The sequence below is a fragment of the Phragmites australis genome, chromosome 3, assembly GCF_958298935.1.
Source record: "Phragmites australis chromosome 3, lpPhrAust1.1, whole genome shotgun sequence".
Taxonomy (NCBI): Eukaryota; Viridiplantae; Streptophyta; class Magnoliopsida; order Poales; family Poaceae; genus Phragmites; species Phragmites australis.
In genome coordinates this window covers 13971998-13993349 of record NC_084923.1, presented here as the reverse complement: position 1 = coordinate 13993349, position 21352 = coordinate 13971998, and the positions used below count along the sequence as shown (strand labels likewise).

Below are 21352 nucleotides of genomic sequence, written 5' to 3'. Positions count from 1 at the left end.
GATGAATTCACCGTTGAAGAGACATATAGGGCAAGAATAGTGGTAGAGAAACTAACTGCAACCTAGAGAAAAAAATTAGCAAAAAATGTTCCAATGATTTAGCTCTTCTTCCCGTTCTATGTGTGGTCCCACCGCTAAATAAAAAAAAGAAAATCAATTTGTTAGCCAAACGGACAGAAACAATCTCTTCTTCGATCTACTGCCCTCTCCTTTCGGAATGGCAATCCAACCTACGGGTACCATGCCCGTTAGGCGCGGACATGGATCTTTTTTTTTTCTCACAGGTGTCATGGGTCGGGTACTCACAAAGTATTAGGTCGAGCACAGGTTTTATAGTCCCAATGGTATACCTGATATATAATGTTAGCCTAGCTCAGTCCATTGTTCATTGCTAACCCCAACCCAGTCCAACAATTTCAAGTTTCATTGATTGAATTGCAGCGCACCCCCACCTACCCTGCCCTCACCTCGCAACCGCCGCTCGCGCCCCTCCCTAGCCAGCTGCCACCACCAATGGCGCTTGCCAGCGCCCCTCCCCTAGTGGCCCGCCGCCGCCAATCCATGCCTCGTTGCTGCCCGCCAGCCCATGCCACTCCCCTAACCAATCGCTGCCAACCTTTGCCCCTCCTCCAGCCGATCATAGCTTTCAGCCCGCGTCCCGCCCCCACCTGGCAGGCCGCCACTAGCATGTGCCCTTTCTTAAAGTGCATCTAGGTCTCCTATGTGGGTTTTAGATAATTGATGACAAGCAATTAATGGACTAATGATGTGTAATGAGTTTATGAACATTTATTAATCTCATGAAGTGTTAAATGACACTATAGTCCCTCAAAAAGAAAAAGAGAAGCACCTTTTGGATACTCAATAGATTTAAAATTATCTTTTATTTTTGAATTTGAGTATAAGCATGTCGTACTATCAAGAGGGATACATTTAAAGATATCTCAGTGCTCAAAGTACATTTTTGCCTATTTGTGAGAGACACAAAACACCACATGAACACCGGGAAACTCTAGTGTAATGTCTGAACCCGGAAGTTTCGAATAGTCGGAATCTCTGGACTCTCTCCGGATAGGGGTCTCGGGTGAGTCTTTTTTTCTGGATCAGGAGGTTCCGGATAATTCCAGAAAGTCCAGATTCTGGAGCTTTGGAAGCTCCGGATTATCTCTGGTTAGGACTCTCGATTGCATTAATTTCTTGAGACCAGAAGTTCCAAATATTTCCGAAACCTCCAGATTTTGTTACTTTAGCAGGGTTTCGAGGGTAGCTATCTCAGGGCAATCCAGAAGTTTCGGATATTACGGATAGAACCAGAGAGCACTGTAACAGCTAGTTTCTAGGGGTTCAGTACAAATACCCCCCTCAATCCTTCACGCAGGGGGTGCTGACCTAGTTGAGCTAAAAGCCTCTAAAGCACATTTTAGAGTTCTCCTATTCTCTTCTCTTCAAATTGTTGATAGATTTTGAGAGTTTGGTGAGGATTTGAGATTTAGTGCTAGTAAAAAATATTTCCATCTTTGAGCACTTGAAGACATCATCAAGCCGCATCGACATCGCGTTTGTTACTAGATGGCTAGGTGTCACCCGATGAGCACCCAAGCTTATAGAGTGCTGCGGGAAGTTTGTGAAGGCATCTCCTCACCTCCGTAAGGAAAAAGGACATTTGAGTAAGCCCGAGCTCGATCTTCGTGGTCGCTCGGTGAGGAAAATGGTTGAAAGAGATCTGGCTCTTTGTGAGCTCATCAACGGAGACTTAGGATCCTTGGATCTGAACTTCGGAAAACAAATCACTTGTCTCCTTGCTTACTTTCTTGTGTTCGTTCGTGTTCTAATTGACTTTTGGGTGATTTGCCCCAATCTACGCGAGTGTGTGTTTGTTGATGCAGGTGTCTTGTCGAAAGGACTCACTACATCTTTTATAACATATGGTAACATCTAGAATCAACTAGAAGTCACTAGGCATTGTTCATTTTTGAATTTACTCACTATGACCGGATTATCCGGGTTGAGCCCGGAACTTCTGGATAAGATCGTAAGTTCTGGATTGAACCCAGAGGTTCCGAATTCTGATTAACCTACTGCAAAGTTTTTAATTTTTTAGGAACATCTATTCACCCCCTCTAGTCGACATCTCGATCTTTCAATTGGTATCAGAGTCTAATCTCCTACATAGCTTCATTGCTTAGAGAATTTGAAGATATCAACATTCGAGGATAAGAGTCTAAAAAGTTCAAAGGATGATACATCAGGCGATAGCAAGAACAATGGAGTTGAAATCGGTTTCAATTATGATAAATTGAATGCATCTCTTATATATATGTGCCATCTGGGTGTGCACCGTAGTTTAACGGTACACATTATGTCGCTTAGAGGCATATGATGAAATTGCATCTAATCTCTCTTCATCCAAGTATTTGGAAGATTATTTGCATAGGTTTTGTGTTGGTGGAATAGGTGTGCTACTTAGTGCTTTAAGCCTCGAAGAATTCAATAAGGTGGGTGGGCTTGAAGACGCCAAGGAGATATAGGACACACTCCAAGTGGCACATGAAGGCACTACAAGCATGAGAGAATAAAAAATAGAACTCTTGGAGGGAAAGTTGGGAAGATTTGTGATGGAAGACGATGAAAGCCTCTAAGATATGTATGATCGCATGATAGTGCTTGTTAACAAGATCCTAGGGCTTGGAAGTGATGAGCTAGATGACCACAAGGTGGTAAAAAGATTATTGAGAGTCTTCACACCAAGGAATCCCACCTTAGTTACAATCATCCGTGAGAGAAGGAATTACAAAAAACTCATACCAGGTGATGTGCTAAGGAGGATCCTAGCTCATGAGCTCATGGAGGAAGAAGCCATAGAAGTAAAAAAAAAACCTAGTCAAACAAAGCTCAAGCTTCAAGACCAAAGAAGTAGCATTCAAGGAAAGCAAGAGTAAGAAAGTTAAAGAATCAAGCTTAAGTTAAGAAGAGAGCTCCGATGATGAAAAAATTATTTTCTTTTTGAAGAAGTTCAAGAAATTCTTGAATAAGGGCGGCTATAGCAAGTACAAGAAAGATAAGTCCAAGAGAAGACAATTCAAGAGAGCTTGCTATGAGTGTGACGAGATTGGTCACTTTATAGCCGAGTGTGCTAACAAGAAGAAAAACAATGAAAAGGAAGAGAAGAAGAGCAAGACTTACAAGAAGGATAAACTCAAGACCTACAAGAAGATCTATTCGGTTCAAGCTCACATCGGTAAGGAGTGGGACTCTAACGTACGACTCCGACTCCGATGATGAAGGAATCGCCACCATCACCGTCCGCTCCATTCCACTTACAAGCTCATTTTTTAGTGACATGGGCGACAATGATGACACACTCACTTGTCTTTTGGCAAAAGGGCGCAAGACATACTCCTCCGGTGGAATAAGTTGGGTGCTTGATAGTAGATGCACCAATCATATGAACGAAGAGAAAAGCATGTTTTCATCATTTCTAGAAAATGGAGGATCACATGAAAATATGTTTGTTGATGATGGAAAAGGAGAGATAATAAGTCTAGGTAAAATTGTTATCTCAAATGACCATTCAATTTTTAATGTACTTCTTGTTAAGTCTTTGAGCTATAATTTGTTGTCCGTATCGTAACTTTGTGAAATAAGCTATAATTATCTTTTCACTAATGAGGGTGTGACCATCTCTAGAAGGGAGAACTCCTCAATAGCTTTCATGGGTCGTTTGAAGGGCAAACTTTATCTTATTGATTTTATAACAGATAAAGTGAAGCTTGAGACATGTTTGATTGCTAAGTCTAGCATGGGTTGGCTATGGTATCGCCGACTAGACTATGTTGGAATGAGAAATTTGTCTAAACTTGTAAAAAGGGAGCACATCCTAGGACTAACAAATGATTCTTTTGAGAAATATAGGATTTGTAGTGCATGTCAAGCGGAAAAGCAAGCTAAAGCTCCACACCCCGCCAAGAACGTGATGATGACTACAATACCATTGGAGCTTTTACACATGGATCTATTTGGACCAATTGCCTACATAAGCATCAGCGGTAACAAATATTTTTTATTTTTTATTGATGATTATTCTGATTTCACTTGGGTATTCTTTTTGCATGATAAAAGTAAAGTTCAAGCTACAATCAAGAAATTTGCAAGAAGATCCCAAAATGAGTTTGATGTGAAGATTAAGAAAGTGAGAAGTTACAATGGAACCGAATTCAAGAACACTCAAGTCTAAGACTTTCCTGATCAAGAAGGGATCAAGCATGAGTTCTTGGCACCATACTCCCCTCTACAAAATAGGGCTATCGAGAGGAAAAATAAGACTCTAATAGAGTCGGCAAGGACCATGCTTGATGAGTACAAGATATCAGATTAATTTTGAGCAGATGCCGTCAACACTGCATACCACGTTTTTAACAAAACCACCAGTTGTGTTGAAATCACGCGTGATGTGATATTTGATGAATCTAACAGCTCTCAGGTGGAGTAAATTGATCTAGATGTGTTAGGTGATGAAGAAATTCTAAGTGAAGCAATAAAAAAGATGTCAATTTGTGAAATAAAGGCTCAAGAACCACAAGATCAGCTAGAGCCCAATATTGATCAAGATCAACCTGGTTCCTCAACTCAAGTGAAGCCACCTACATCAACTCAAGATCAAGACCAAGGTCAGATCAAACTCATGTTGACTCCAACAATCTTCTTGATAATAATGAAGTTGAAGATGTCCAAACCCAATCCCAAGTGTCACAACCAAGAGTACATTAAAGTATACAAAGAGATCACCTGGTTGATAATATTCTTGGTGATATACGAAAAGGGGTAACCACTCGATAAAGAGATGTAAATTTTTGTAAATATTACTCTTTTGTTTCATATTTGGAGCATTTGAAGGTAGACGACGCACTTGGAGATCCGGATTGGGTGATGGCTATGCAAAAAGAGCTCAATAACTTCACGAGGAATGAAGTCTGATCCTTAGTGGAAAGACCCAATCAAAACGTGATTAGCACCAAATAGGTCTTTCGGAACAAGCAAGATGAGAATAGGATTGTGACAAGAAACAAAGCATGGTTGGTTGCTCAATGGTTCACTTAAATAGAATGTTTGAATTTTGGTGAGACTTATGCTCCTGTAGCTAGATTTGAGTCAATTCATATATTACTTTACTCACCATAATTTCTAGCTATATCAATTGGATATGAAGAGTGCATTTCTTAACGACCCAATTTCCGAATTGGTGTATGTGGAGCAACCATCTGGATTTGAAGATCCCGAGTTCCCTAACCACGTCTATAAATTCCATAAGGTGCTCTATGAGCTTAAGCAATCACCTAGAGTATGATATTAATGTCTTATGGACTTTTTCATAAAAAAGAGCTTTGAAATAGGCAAAGTCGACACTACTATCTTCACTAAAATAGTTGATAATGATTTATTTATTTGCCAAATATATGTCAATGACATTATATTTGGTTCTACTAATCAATCATTTTGTGAAGAATTTAGTAGGATCGTGACAAAAAGATTTGAGATATCAATGATAAGGGAATTGAAGTTTTTCTTAGGATTTTAAATCAAACAACTCAAGACAGTGATATTCATATGTCAAGCCAAATATATCAATGATATGCTCAAAAAGTTTGACATGGAGAATGTCAAGCCTATCAAGACTCCCATGCAAGTCAATGGACACCTCGATCTCAATGAAGATGGAAAAGCCGTGGATCAAAAGGTATATCACTTCATGATTGGATCCTTGCTTTACCTATGTGCATATAGGCCCGATATAATACTTAATGTGTGTATGTGTGAAGATTTTAAGGCGCTCCAAAAGAGTATCAATTAGTGACCGTTAGAGAATTCTTAGATATTTGGTTCATACCCCTTATCTTGGCTTATGGTATTTTAAAAGTTTATCCTTTGACCTAAGTGGCTATCCGAAATTTGATTATGTCAGTTGCAAAGTGGATAGGGAGAGTACCGTAGGGACTTGCCATTTTTTTGGTAGGTCATTGGTCTCTTGGTCCTCAAAGAAACAAAACTCTATAGCCTTATCTACTGCCAAGACCGAGTATTTTACAGTAGGTTCATGTTATGCTCAACTACTTTGGATGAGGCAAATCTTGAGAGATTATGAATACAATATGACCAAAGTTCTACTTTTGTGCGATAATGAGAGTGCTATAAAAATAGACAATAATACTGTGCACACTCAAGAACCAACACATAGATATCCGACACCATTTCTTGAGAGATCACTCAACAAAAGGGGATATCGATATTCACCATGTGAGAACCAAAAAATAACTAGCCGATATCCTCACCAAACCACTTGATGAGCAAAGATTTTTTGAGTTAGGAAGTGAACTAAATATCCTAGATTCTCGCAACGTGGTTTGATATGTTGCATAAACTTGGTTGCTTTGGTCTAGTAGCTTTGGTAGATAGGAGTTTGCGAAAATCTTATTTTAGGACTATTTTTTTAAAAGATTTGATTCTTTGATCTAATGATCATACTTTGCTACTTATGATCATTGTTATGTGTTGTCGTTTGTTTGCTGATCACAAGTGGTAAAATCTTTTATATGTCCAACCTTTCAATCTCTCCAAGATCCTTTTCAAATCTCGGCTCAAATCTCCTTCAAATCATTTCTGCCATCCTCTAGAAACCAAAAGTTCCAATCTCAACCCGGAAGTTCTCGATTCTGGCAATCAATTTGGAAGTTCTAAGTTCATTCCGGATAGTCCCTCTCGGTTTCCTCTTTTGGGCCAACCCAGAAGTTTTGGGTACACCCAAAAGTTCTGGATTCAGGAATTTTTAACTTCACCCGAGAGAAATACCCTTTCATTCTATCTCTTTCATGTTTCATCCTCTTTCTCACAACCTCTCACGCCATTGGACCCCTCTCCGGTGATCTCAAGTTTTCTCTGCTAAAATCTCGAAGTTCTCCACCAAGGTCACTCTTCTCGGGGTTGGAATCTCCGGCCCTCTCTCCGAATCATCTCCGGGATCTTTGTTTGAACCCTAAGGTACATCTTGAAATCATCGATCCGGATCTCTCAATACCGAGCATTAGAGTAAATTTCCCTTGGTAGACTAGTTTCTTATCTATCATAGAATCATGTCTCATAAGGGTTTGAAGTTTCATTGGATAAATCCTTTGTTTTCCAAATCTTTGCCCTAGTTCGGGTAATCCAGAAGTTTCGGATTGTCCAGAATCCTGATTTCATCCTTTGGCGTCGTCTCTTATTCGATCGATTCCATATCTCAATCATATCTTTCATACCTTTCTTAGGGATGTTTGAGATGGCTAGAAGAGAGAAGGATTTGCAAACTTTTCAAAGGAGGATCAAATCCAAGCATGATCCAAAAAGTCAAAGGGGGATGATGGTGGTAATGGTCAAGGTGGAAGCAGTGATGATCTAAGGTTTGTGTCACCGGCTGGTCGTGTAAAGCAAGGAGTTTGCAAGGACATCCAAAAATGACCGAAGTCAGGCACCAGTGGCATTCATATTAATGATCCCGCTCAAACTGCAAATGTGCCTCGTGACGGTGCTCTACCACCACAGGGAGGGAAGAAACTAGCTGGCAGAAGTAGTAGGAAGGAAAAGGAGATAACAGATGACTCCAATGATGAAGATGAAGGGATGAAAGAGGCTGATGAGCAGCAAGAAGAGAGGAGTATGTTGCCACCCTTGAAGCTTTGCAAGTCGTTCAATGCAATTTCAAGTTCAAGTGGATTGAGCAGGAAAGTGATAAACTACTCGGACAAGTCAGGAAAATGCAAGAAGGAAAGGTATGCAAATCCTTTTGAGTGTGAGAAGAATTTTGGATTCACATTTTTGGAATGACTTCCAATATGATTTTTTTTTGAAACTGTGATCCTTCCAAAGAAGAAGCTTGTCACTCCCATGCAATGGATAGATTGGAAGTATATGACCAAGAAGAATGACCCAATCTTCAATGAGGTCATAGCTGCTTATGAGCACAAAAAGGTCAAGAAGATCATAGCTCTAAAATATGATTGGAGTGTTGAAGTAATTGCCCAATTTTACGCTACACTTCACTATGACCATGAAGCCGACCAAACCATGCATTGGATGATTGAAGATGAAAGGTATAAGATCAAATATAGTGCTTTTGGTCGCTTATTTGGGTTTGATGTTCGTGACACTAGCAAGTCAAATATTCATAATGAGGAGCAGTTTTCCACCAATGAAGTTGATTTCATGTATGATAATCATCTTGGTGAAGTAGTGTATGGAACAACTAAGGGTATGAGACCATTTTACAAGTATCTTAATCTTTTGTTTCGTGCCACTCTAGCTCCCAAAAGTGGTGATGGCACAAGTGTTCTATCGATTACAAGGAATTTGCTTGCTATGATGGCTAATGAGGGTGAACCTTTTAGTGTGGTTAATTTCATTTGGGAAGAGATTCATACCACCACCCACATCCTAATAAAGAGTTATGATTATGCTCCATATATCATGATCATGATTAAGAAAGTGATAAAGAAAGATTTTTTTCAAGAAAGTCAAGTATGAGCCATTAAGGATCAGATTGGTGAGCACCAAATCCTCCACCCAATCAACATCTATGCCTTCCTCTCGAGCAACACCTAGGAGGGATTCTTCTCCTCCTTCTCATCGGTCCTCGTCTTCTTCATCGTCGATTCGTGCTATGCTCAAGGCCATCTTTGATGTGTGCAAGACTAATCCCATGAAGATTTGAGAATACAAAGCAAGCACCAATGCTAAGTTGAAGAAGATTGAGATGAGGCAAAAGGATATTCATCGCCACTTGGGCATTGAGCCTCCATGTTCTCTAGTTGTATCTGAGGAGGAGAGCGATCCTGAGGTGTTTGAGGACCCATTAGCCTGGTATAATGCTGTCCAAACTGCTATAGAGGGTGCCGGGACATCGCATGAGGCTGACCAATCATCTGAAGAAGAGGAAGAAGAAGGAAACAACAGAGATAAGGACTATGAGGAGGACAGTGATTCATCTTCCTAGTCCTGTGTTTCTCTTCCCTTTTTGTGTGACTTGATACCAAAGGGGAGAGAATGCTATCTTTATCTTATTCAGTTACTATCCTTTTCTTTATGAGGTTGGACTATGTGGTGTGCTTCTTAGTAGTTGAACTTTACATTTGTAAGTCTTAATTATGTTAGTGTGAGATCTTTATGTTACTCTATGGTGTAATGTTAGTTTTATCTTTCATTGTGTGATGTTTCTTGTCATATGCATCACGATTATATTTGGTCACTCACACTTGTTACACCCCACAGATGCTAAGGTACAGGGGGAACTCTCGCAAAAATCTTTTAAATATGTGCATTTGATGCCAAATTTATATTTTAATCAATGCACACATTTAGTGAGAGCTCACCGTATATTGGAGGATTCAAAATCTTTAATTCAATTATAATTTTTAAGCTCTAATTGTGTTGTCATCAATCACCAAAAATGGGGAGATTGAAAGTGTATCTAGGGCATTATGTGGGTTTTGGATAGTTGATGACAAACTATTAATAGACTAATGATGTTTGGTGAGTTTATGAACAAGCATTAGTGTCAAACTCGTCCAGATTACACTCGGCTTAATTGACAAATTAGTCGATTAAAATGAGAGTAATTCCGATAATTCCGATATATGCTCAACAAATCCCAAGATCACAACATATATCGTTTACAATATAGTTTCATCACAAGATATGAACATAGCGCAAAACTTTTAATTTTTTATTACATACCTTGTTCACAAGTTCCAGTTTCTACTTATATCAGAGGTTTCATATGTAGTGAAAGTATTAACAACAAAAGATTAGTGGCGCCATTGTCCAGAAGGCTCCACTGAGATTAGTTTAAGTAGAACTTCTCTACTCCAGACCATCACCGACATCAGCGGGATATAAATATCTATAAACTAGCTCATCGCTAACTGCATCAACTTAAGAGCAACACCCTGAGTACGAAGGTACTCGCAAGACTTACACAATATGGGCATATACTATTCCGACTTCAAGGATAATGCACTTGGATGAATAGCAAGGAGAAGCCACAAGGTTAAGTAGATTTAGCGAAAAACACTTTAATCAATATAATGACGCAAACAACTAGCATCAACCAACAAAAAACATAAACTTTAGTAAAGTAAGCTTGATCGACATAAATGAGTACCCACACATGTGTCTCCTAGAAGCCCACATACTTTTCATTTTCCAAATTGAACGAAACTCTACGATGTTGCCCAATGGGCATTAAGTGTGCTCTATGACCAAGAGCACGGTAATTCAAATTGATTTTACACCCTGAAAAAGAGTACTTCTTTACCCACACGATACGAGACCATTCAGCTTATGCAACTTGAGCTACATAAGGGGGGTACTCGTGACAATCTTTCCCAAATAAGCCCCAACCGTTTGGAGCATGCACCTTATGGTGTGGAGGTCAACTAGGTCCACTCCCAGAGCAACCTAGATACCTCTTACAAGCCGCAAACCAATAACACCTTAGATATTCAAGCCAAATGACCATAGTTACAAAAGGTATTCAGCTTATCTTTACCATATTCGGATATGTGGTTAGTTTAAAAAAAATGCTCAAGCCAAACGACATCACGTACAGTGCTTAAATGATGCAAGCAGTCTATAGCACATGGGTCTCCTCTCCCAAAATGCTCCTAACACCGCTCACATCTCGTCTCAATCTCACCAACTCATCATCCTGCAAGTGATCCATGGCACACGGTTCTCCTCTCCCGAAATGTCCCTGACACCGCCCAACTCATTATCCCAACTTGTCACTTCTTTGAAACAGTAATTGAGAGTCCTGTAACTTGCGAACAATAGTTACATCTATCACTCGACTTCTACCAAAGACCTATGCATGGGCTAAGCAATTACCGAGTCACTTTTAAGTTGGACCATGAAACATATACCCAGGCTACAAGGATAAGGATTTAACAACTTTATTAAGGTAGGTACTATGCATCAAATAGGTTCAACCTGATTCCCGACATCGATTCGCTAAAACATACATATAGGACTCATAGAAATATCTAACAATTTACCAACAATTCACTAAAATATAGTAGAGATATGATAGATGCTTGACTAGTGCTGCATGTTGTTCACTCACGAACTCCACTGGTTTGTTCCCGGCTTCAACCATGTGACTCTCCGAAGCACCGGTTTCTAATTAAAAGAAGTGCACCGCAATGAGTATGGATGATATGCGATGAAGTATGCTCCACAGTGTATGACGACACTGGAGATGCAATGCATCATGTCATGCATTGATATCATCAAATATTTCACTTAATTTTGATTATTGTTAATCATTTAATATTTTTATTTATTAAATTAGGCTTAAAACAAAGCTTAATCTTAAATAGAAAGTTAATTATGTTTAACATGAGGATGAATATTGTTAAGGAACATGGCATAAATTAATAAAATTTACAAAATTGGTTTTCCCAATTTTGGAGTTACCAATAATTAAATATGAATTATTAAGGCTTAAAAATTCATTAATTAAAGAAATTAAGTACATATTTCATGGCCACTAGCATTTTTATCATGTAGAGCATAATCATACAAAACTAACCAAATTGATTTCACTATTTTTAGAGCTATATTTATTTTTCTATGAATTTTACAATGTTCAGCCGATTTAATAGTGTGACAATAACCCTATTTCACTTTTTCCTGGAATTTCCAAATACTCAAATGCCCTAAACTTTTTGCACCCAGGACCTATCCAACCAGAAAGGTGACCAGTGGGGCTGGCTATGCTGACCGGGTCAAAATTGACCCAGGCCAGGCCACACAATGCCGAGCCACGACCGGCGGTTTGGCCTTGCCTCGCCAGCGGCGAATGAAGGCGTGGCTCCGCCAACGAATGGAAGCACCAGCACCAGCGTGACACGGGGAACTCATCTGGGCCACATGTGGTTGACGATGATGGCCGGAGCGGCCAGTAGCGACGCACAACGGTGGCAGCATGGCGATGACGGCGCTTGCATGGGGACATGGCAGAGGGGCGCGGTTGGTGGTCGGGAAAAGGGTGGCTAAGGTTTAGTGTGCCATAAGGGATCCAGCCAAGGGGTCTAAGGGCCGAGGGCCTGATTGGCTCAGCAGGCGGCGTGCGTAGCGGGACGATGGTGGCCCAGAAAGAAGCGCATGAAAGGTAAAGGGGAGCTCGGGGAAGCTCACCGTGCTCTTGTTTAGGCTGGAGGACCAGTGTGGTGGCGGGTCAGAGGCGGAGGGGCAAGCCGCCGGAGTCGAAGAAGAGAGGGGCGGTGTGCCAAATCCGGTCGAACTCGATGGGCAATCTAGTGAGGGAGAGCTTGGTGAAGCTCTACGACGTCGCCCTGGACCCCTCTTGGTTCGGGCTTAGGGGATTCCGTCGGTGGCAAGGTAAATTTGGCCAGTCGTTGCTACGCTGCACGCTTTGCTCTGTATGCTCTCAGCGGTAGAGAGAAGAAGTGAGGGAGAGAGAAGAGAGATAAGGGCAAGAGAGAGGATATAGACGGCGGCCGCTCTCTCAAAGGGGCTTGGTGGCCGACGACGTGGCTTTGGCCGCAATAGTCAACAAAACCAGCGGCCTCCCTCTGTAAGCTACTCGGCCGAGACAAAGGAGGGAGGGGATGACTTGTGGGGCCGATATGAACAATGGCCTACATGAGCAAAGATCTTCTTTCTTTGCTCTGCTCTAAACTAGATCTTCCCAATGTCTAAAAATTATAGGACAATTTTTGTTGGATTCTATAATTCATGTGCAACCTATTTTAACTTGTTCGACTGAAAAAGCCTGAGCCAAATTTGATCTAAAATTCTTCAAAAGTACAACCTTTTCTAAATTGCATAGATTTTTAATGCTTCAAAATAATTCCCAAAAATTTGGGAAATTCATTAATATTCTTTATATGGCATGGACTAATTTATAAAATTATTTTCAATCCTATATTGCATAGAAAATTTGTGAGTTACTTCACAATACACCACTTAATATTAATTTTAACAATTTATGTTTACTTTAAATTGCATGTCAAAAATTGCTCAAAACAGTTAAGCGTGATTCTAATAATGCTTAATGACATGTTTCTGGGTTTTGTGATGTCACAATTAATCTCATGAAGTGTTAAATGACGCTAGAGTCTCTCAAAAAGGAAAAGAGAAGCGGCTTGTGGGTACTCAATAGATTTAAAATTATCTTTTATTTTTGAATTTGAGTATATGCTTGTCATACTATTAAGAGAGATGTGTTTGGATATATTTGAAGATATCCCGGTGCTCAAAGTAACTTTTACCCTATTTGTGAGAGACACAAAACACCCCACAAACACTGAGAAACTCTAGTGTAATGACTGAACCTGAAAGTTCCGGATAGCCGGAACCTCCGAACTCTCTCCAGGTAGAGGTCCCGGGTGAGTCTTTTTTCTGGACCTGGAAGTTCCGAATAATTCTGGAACCTCTGGATTCTGGAGCTCCGAAAGCTCCAGATTATCTGTGGTTGGGGCTCTCGGGTTGTATTAATTTCTTGAATCTGGAAGTTCTAGATATTTTTGGAACCTCCAGATTCGGTTACTTTAGCAGGGTTTTGAGGGTAGCTATCTCAGGGTAATCCGGAAGTTTTGGATTAATTTGGATATTCTGAATTGAGTCATAGAGCACTGTAACGGCTAATTTCTAGGAGTTAGGTATAAATACCCCCTCACCCCTTCACCCAGTGGGTGCTGACCTACCTTGAGCCAAAAGCGTCTAAAGCACATTTTAGAGCTCTCTCACTCTTTTTGCTTCAAACTCTTGATAGATTTTGAGAGTTTGGTGAGGGATTTGAGATTGAGTGCTAGTGAGTAACATTCTCATCTTTGAGCACTTGAAGATATCGTCAAGCCGCATTGACATCGCGTTTGTTATTCTTGGAGGTTCATCCTCCTAGATAACTAGGCGACACCCACTGAGCACATAAGCTTGTGGAGTGGTGTATGAAGTTTGTGTAGGCATCTCCTTGCCTCCACAAGGAAAGAGGACACTCAAGTAAGCCTGAACTCGATCTTCGTGGTCGCTCGATGAGGAAAATGGTCGAAAGAGACCTGATTTTTTTTGAGCTCCTCAATAGAGATGTAGGATCCTTTGATCCAAACTTCGAGAAACAAATCACTTGTCTCCTTGCTCACTTTCTTATGTTATTGTGTTCGTTTGCATCCTAGTTGACTTTTAGGCCATTTGCATCAATCTACGTGGTTATGTGTTTGTTGTTGCATGTGTCTTGTGGAAATGACTCACTACATCTTTTATAATATGCGGTAACATTTAGAATCAACTAGAAGTCTCTAGGTGTTGTTCACTTTTGAATTTACTCACTGTGACTAGATTATTCGGGTTAAGCCTGGAACTTTCGAATAAGACCGGAAGTTCCAGATTGAATTCGGAGGTTCCGGATTTTGATTAATCTGTTACAAAGTTTTTATTTTTCAAAAACCCCTATTTAACCCCTTTAGATGACATCTCGATCTTCCACCTCCCACAATGGGCCATCGCCGCCAGCCCGTGCCATGCCTCCGCCGGCCACTCACGTCCCGCCCCTGGCCGTCACATAGCACAAATCCATCCGCAGAGCATAAAACACAATCAGATTGATGTTGTTTTGGTTGTATACCCGTGGGTAACCCAGCGGGCTTCGGATACCCGGCAAGCACGGACATGGGTAAAAATATTTATCCGTCACACTTCATAGGTGCGGATCGGGTCATACGATTTAGATGGCGGGTCCGGTACGCATCTGCTTCACCCGTACCCCCACACGATGCATTGCCATCCCTACTCCCTCTTCTCTCTCCTCAACGGAAATCACGTCGCTACCGCTAAATCCGACGTGGGTAATGGAGGACCTCGTTACTGGCCACAAAAATCGAACCCCCATGCTAGCCTGGTGCCAAACAACCGTTTTTCCCTTCGATTCGAAACCCGTTTTTGATTCCAATGGTCCTCATTTTCGGCAACGACTCCCGCTCGGTGGTGACTCCGACATCCCTCATCAGAACGGGAGTCGCATCAACAGCACACTATGCATTGTGCTGGCTCCTGATTTTTTTTTTTTCAAAAGGACGCAAGAGGTTTGCTGATTTTAGCTCCTGATCTGGAGGATCTAGCAAGCCTTAGGTTCTCCTCCAAGCGCGATCCAGGCCCTGACGCCCGGGCCGCATGGCGTGCGTGCGTTTTTGCCTCGGCTCGCGAACGGACGACTTGCTGGGACGCGTGCGGCGATGAGCGCGGTGAGCCGTGGGGCAAGCAGCAGCGGCGACCGCGATGTCTGCGGCCATGCCTTGCTAGCGACTATGTTTTGATTGGACTACATCTGCTTGCTTCGATCCATCACGGCATGACGACGTCCTCCTCCTCCGATCCATCTTCTTCATGCCCAGCGACGCCGTCGACATCCATCGTTCACATACCCACATTCAAGACCTAGTCCTCCACTGGCACGTTTGTTTTTGGCGAGTCGACGGTTTGGTGTACCAGGGCATCGTGCAGATTTGTTTTGATTTGTCTTGCCAAAGGAGTATTGATCTTTTTGAGGGAAAGCCATCCTGACACTTTTATTGATATTAAATAAGTATTACATTGTTTGTCAATTATGGTAAAATAACAAATTATGGAGGTTCCTTGATCAAACACAAGATTGTGAACTCTTCACTCGACAAGCTAAGTTATGAGCAACATAATTATTTTGCCTAAGATAAATATTCAACTATTACATGATCAAAGTTGCGAGCTATAAATGAGCATTTCTCGTAAATCGCTATAGCTTGCCTAGCTAAATCCATACCATCTAGTATAGTCTTCACCACCTCCATGTAGTCCGAATTGATAATCATATTGTTACACCCCACTTGACCTGCGAGGAGTCTATCACAAAGGGCATGTGCTTCAATTGTTACAGCCGCATGGACCTACAATATCTTATTGTTACTGTAGGAAGGAGCATTAATCTTTACGGACTCTTATATGATATTATTATGGACTCTAATGTGACAGGAAAAGGAAACAATACCAATTGTATCATCTCCACAACAATCAACGGTGTGAATCTTTCTTTCTTTTCATCAGCTAACGCTGTAATTTATAAACCTTGAGAACAAATGATGTGCCTCTTTTAACTTTGCTTTACTAATATAATAGATTAATCACCTCTCGTAATCGTTTCTATAGCATTTCATGGGTCTCGATAACTTATCCAAACCAGCATAGTTCATTGTGGAAAATAATATTTGGTAAATTATACCTTATACTTTTGCTAGGATTTTGATAATTGTACACACGTGTCATGTTCTTAAATTTTTTTTTCCTTTTTTTTTCATGTAAACACGTCCTCTCACTCACCTGTAGTTATTTTGGTACTGGTATCTACCACAACAATCAGGTTGTGTAAAGAGATGGATGGATGACTAGAGCCAACGGTATTGGTTGGTACACTTCAGCTCAACGCTACTGAGTTGTAGCCTGGATCGATGTCCAGATCAGCGCTGGAGTACTTCAAAGAATGAAGCACCTGGGCAAAGGGCCCGTGCACCTGGGCCTCGCGATGAAGTTGGCATGGACCCGTGACTCCGTGAGCCAATCGAGATCCGGAAAGACTCGACGCTGCCACACGCAATCGCCGCTCCGGCGAGCTTGTACTTGCAGTCCTGTACTGCAAGCTCTGGAATAATTGGCGTGCTTCTTCCGCCGCCCCTAGCGCTCGTCGCCTCGTCGGTGTGTGCTGATCGAAGCACGTCGTTCACGCCCGCGCTCTCTCCCCCCAGCATGCATGGCCAGCCAACGACACGTACGTACGTACGACAGGACGAGCGACCAGCTCCGACTATGTGAGCAACCCATCGCGATTCGCGATCGAGCGAGGAAACACGCAACACGCGCGTCCGTCCGTCGCACAGAGACTGAGAGAAAGAGGATTTTTAAAATAATATTATTTTATTAAAAATTACAAAAATATTATTTAAAATTGGAATTTTGCAGAAATAGTTGTCTTGGCACTATAATTGCTGACTAGCAAACAATCAGTAAGCAGAGTACCGACTTCCCAATTTTTATATAAAAAATCATAAATTTTTCATATTATTTTGGATAAACATAATTTTATATAAAAATTATATCTATCAATGATATCTATAACTTTATAGTTGAACACTTTGCCATTCGAATTCATTTAGATACCAAAAAGTGATATGAAATTCTGGATCTAAAATTTATAACATTTTTTTTATATCTAAACGTATTTAAATAAAAAAGTATTTAATGGTAAATATATAGATATCGTTGGTATATATTATTTTCATATAAAAATCATCTTCATTCAAAATTATATGAAAAAGTTATAAATTTTTATTTGAATATCGGCTCCGGTACACATGACCAGAGAATTGCAGATTAGCTATCCGGTTGTCAATAAGTGACTAGTTGACACTTCGATTGCCGATAGGTGGCTCTGCGACTTTCTTATTTTCAATATTACTTTTGCAATTTTCTAATAAATAATATCTCTACTATACTTAAAAAGAACCAAATGAATTCGTCCGTCTGCCACAGCCGGACGGCCGACGCAGCATCGCCCGTCCGATCGCGCCCGCTAGCCCGCACGAAGCGTCGCCGTCCATCGCATAAATCATCTGCGTCGTTCGTTCGCCCGCCATCTCTTGACTCCTCTCGTTTGGCCCCCATCTCCCGACCTCCCTCGCTACTCTCTCCCGTCACGGCGCATCCGCCGGCTGCGATGCCTCTCGGCCGAGGAACGGCAGTGGGAGACGGAGACGGAGGCGCTCATCGTGCTATCTCTCGGGTTCCCCATCGACGAGCTTCGGCCAGAGGAGCGGCCCCTCCTCCCGGCCCCCATCGCCGACGCGCCCAACGACTACATTGTCGTTCGCAATCACATCCTCGCCTCCTGGCGCGCCGACCCGAGCGCGCCGCTCCCCCGCGTGCGCGTGCTCGAGACCGTGGCCGCCACCTACGACCACCTCGTCGCCGCGGCCCACGGGCTCCTCGTCCGCGAGGGCCACATCAACTTCGGCGTGTCCGCCGCCTTCCCCACCGCCCCGCCCCTGGACACCCCGCCTCAGGGCGCTGCAACAGCCTTCGTCCTCGTCGGCGGCACGGGTCGCGCCGGGATCCCTGCCGCGCGCCAGCTCCTCCGCTTCGGCCTCCGCGTGCTTGTCTTCGAGGGTCGTTCGCACCCCGGCGGCCGCGTCTACACATCCCGCCTCGGCGAGGACAAGGCCGTCGTCGAGCTCGGCGACAGCGTCATCACCGGCATCCACGCCAACCCGCTGGGTATGCTCGCGCGGCAGCTTAGCATCCCACTGCACAAGCGTGTTAAACTGGGAGGGTTATGTGTGCAACTGTGACATTTTCTTGCTTTTAAGCGGTTTCTTCTCTTGATTTCCTATTATGCTTGTAGAGGGAATGATTGATTCATCATTTCCTCTCTTTTCTTGGGAGAATTTTAGTTAGGACCTGTTTAAATAATTGGCGTGTTGTCCTAATTTTAGTTATGCTAGGACCAAACTGCTTCGACTTGATTTGAATGATCAATTTGCAATACAAGAAGTTAGGTGATGAACCGATGGTCAACGTGCTTTCAATTAACTATGTTGATTTAATGGCTAATTATGTATATTTTTCGACTTGGAAAATCCTGGGCTGGATTTGCTTAGAACTGGCACGGCATTGTTGAAGGCTAATCACAGAATATGTAATTTTCTCTTTTTTATAAGAATTTATCAAATTCCTCAAACTTAGGTTTTAGTTCAATGTCCTGTTTCTGGTTTATTAATGCAAATTTTGTTATGTACTAATTTACCACAGCCAGTATCGCAAATAGCTGTGATCCATGGAATTAATGTTTTGCAGATGAATGATGGAATGACACAGAATATTGACATATGTAGATTCCAAAAATGCAATGCTATATGGTCAGCTAACTATCTATTCATTTTAAACTCTGACATGATATGCACTCCTCATTTCACATTATTTTCTATCCCAGGTGTTTTGTTGTGCCCTTGGGCATGTCTTATCATGGCAATTGGATTATCTGCACTAATTCTAGGCTTATGGCCCATGCATCTGATTTGGACATACTACTGCATTATCAGGTACAGTGTGCATGTTCTGCATTCTATTTTTGGCAAGTTAATCAAATTACTAACCAAAGTGCTCACATTTTGCATCCTCCTTTTCTCGAAGGCAGAACTAAGCTGGTGGGACCTGTAGTAAAGCTTCTGCTTCTTATTGTTGCTACTGCAATCTTGATCCTATGGTTGATAGTTGGCATCCCAGGAAGCGTCCTTTCTGGATTAGTATATGGTTTTCTAGCGCCCATAATGGCCACATTCAGTGCAATTGGAGAAAGCAAAGAAAAGCTGTTTGTTCATTGTTTTGTGGTAGATTTTTCTTTTGATGATCAATTTATTAGTTATATGTTTATCTCCATGTTGGTTTGTTAGAATTTCTTGAAGACATTGCTTGCTATTCCTAATTGCAGGATAGAACATGGAGTACTATCACTGGAAGTTGTACTGTAGTCACGGATGTGAAAGACTTGCTTTTCCACTCCTATTTTTCAATTATGGATGACATTCGTCTTCAGAAACCTCCTGATGGGAAGCCGTATGAGATAAGGTCTGTTTCCTATTCTGTTTAGTATTTTTAAACTTTACACCTCAAGATCCTGAACTTTAATGGTTACCTTTCCTCTTTCTTCTTTTTTATCATATGGCCTTCAGCTTAATCTACAAGTAACACCTTTAATGCTTGACTTGAGAAAACACTGGCAAGAAACCTTGCATTCAGAAGTTCCTTTTGAGTGATATAATCCCCAGATGCGATGCTTTACCTTTAGATGGCATTTTTCTAATTATTTTTGCTTTGAAGAACAGTGAATAATAAACTGGCATACACAAATTACTGATTCTGAGCACGAACCTAGGTTTGTACGCTCCAAGTCTTTTGGAGGCTGTGCCTTGCTCAGATTTCTGTTGAACACCTTCTCTATGTATGGCAGCACGAACGTTGGTGATCGAAATAAGCCACCAGTCATGAGAGTTGTATCCGGAGTAGCCTCACATCGAGCAGCAAGCCATGTACTACAAATAAAATGCAGATATATATATATATATGTATATATATATATATATATATACATATACATATATATATATACATATATATATATACATATATATATACATATATATATATATACATATATATATATATATTACAAAAAAGTAACGCTCAGTTCCCTTCCTCTTCTACTTGGCAGAGAAATGAATCATTGGTCTGGACCAATAATATCTTAAGACAAGTAGTGCTTTTGCATCATATATACAATGCGTCCTACCTTCCTGTACACATCTTAGTTTTATATGCTAGATATTGCATTACTTTTGACACATCCTATACTGGATGACTTGCCTGTTAAGTGTTAATGCACTATATTTTGTTGTGCTTACCCACTGATGCCCTGGTGTGTTCTGTAATTATATCCCAACTAGAAGACTGCCATTACATTAGGACTTAGATGAGGAGAGTTGGTTTGAGAAATGAGACCGGGTTGAGTCTTGTAGATGTTAGAGACCATATATGATACTTCTTGATTGTTCCAGATGGTTAAAAATGAGGCAAAGAGTGTTTGATTGTTTGTTTGATGCAACCCATCAGCTAAAATGTTCATACTCAATGCCTAATGACTAATTATAATTTTTGTTTTGGAAGATGCAACCCATCAGCTAAAATATTCATACTCAATGCCTAATGACTAATTATAATTTCTGTTTAGGAAGATATATACACTACCTCACCTGTCAGAGAAGTCAAGACGAAAGAGGACAAGGCTTGAGGATCTAGGATGCTGGTTCTAATAATGATAGATGAGTAATACAAATATAAAGACTTGCTTATATGGAGTGTATTTTGGTCATATATTATTACATCAAAATTGAAGGAAGAAAAGATTGTACTAAAAACACGGATGCTTAGCCAAGACTACTTTCATGCTATTGTAATAATAGAGTACATGTTCGAAATATGGATGTCGTAGTAATACACGGGCACCTTACTATCTTTGTTTTCTCCCAAACGTCTGATTTTGGACGAGACCCAAAGTATAGAAAAGAACTCGATGTTCAAGAGTTGGCCATATCGTTAGAAAGCTAGCCTTTTATGAACTATGATGTCTCACGTTGCAAATTTGTAAGAATGCTTCCCTTTGTCCATTGGTGCCATTGTTTTCGCTATCCTAATGTCTACCTTTTTGCAGATTCTTATGTCATTTGCACAA

At 41.2% G+C, this 21352-nt stretch overlaps 1 protein-coding gene across 1 annotated transcript; it reads left to right on the top strand.

Moving 5' to 3' along the window:
- Positions 1 to 5647: 5647 nt before the first annotated feature.
- LOC133910513 (uncharacterized) lies at positions 5648 to 21352 on the top strand. The gene is made up of 7 exons (XM_062352886.1): positions 5648 to 5734; positions 7573 to 7799; positions 17657 to 18342; positions 19058 to 19166; positions 19262 to 19454; positions 19556 to 19692; positions 20852 to 21352. The coding sequence occupies exons 1-7, from the start codon at positions 5648 to 5650 to the stop codon at positions 20931 to 20933; spliced, it is 1521 nt and encodes a 506-aa protein (XP_062208870.1). The 3' UTR covers positions 20934 to 21352.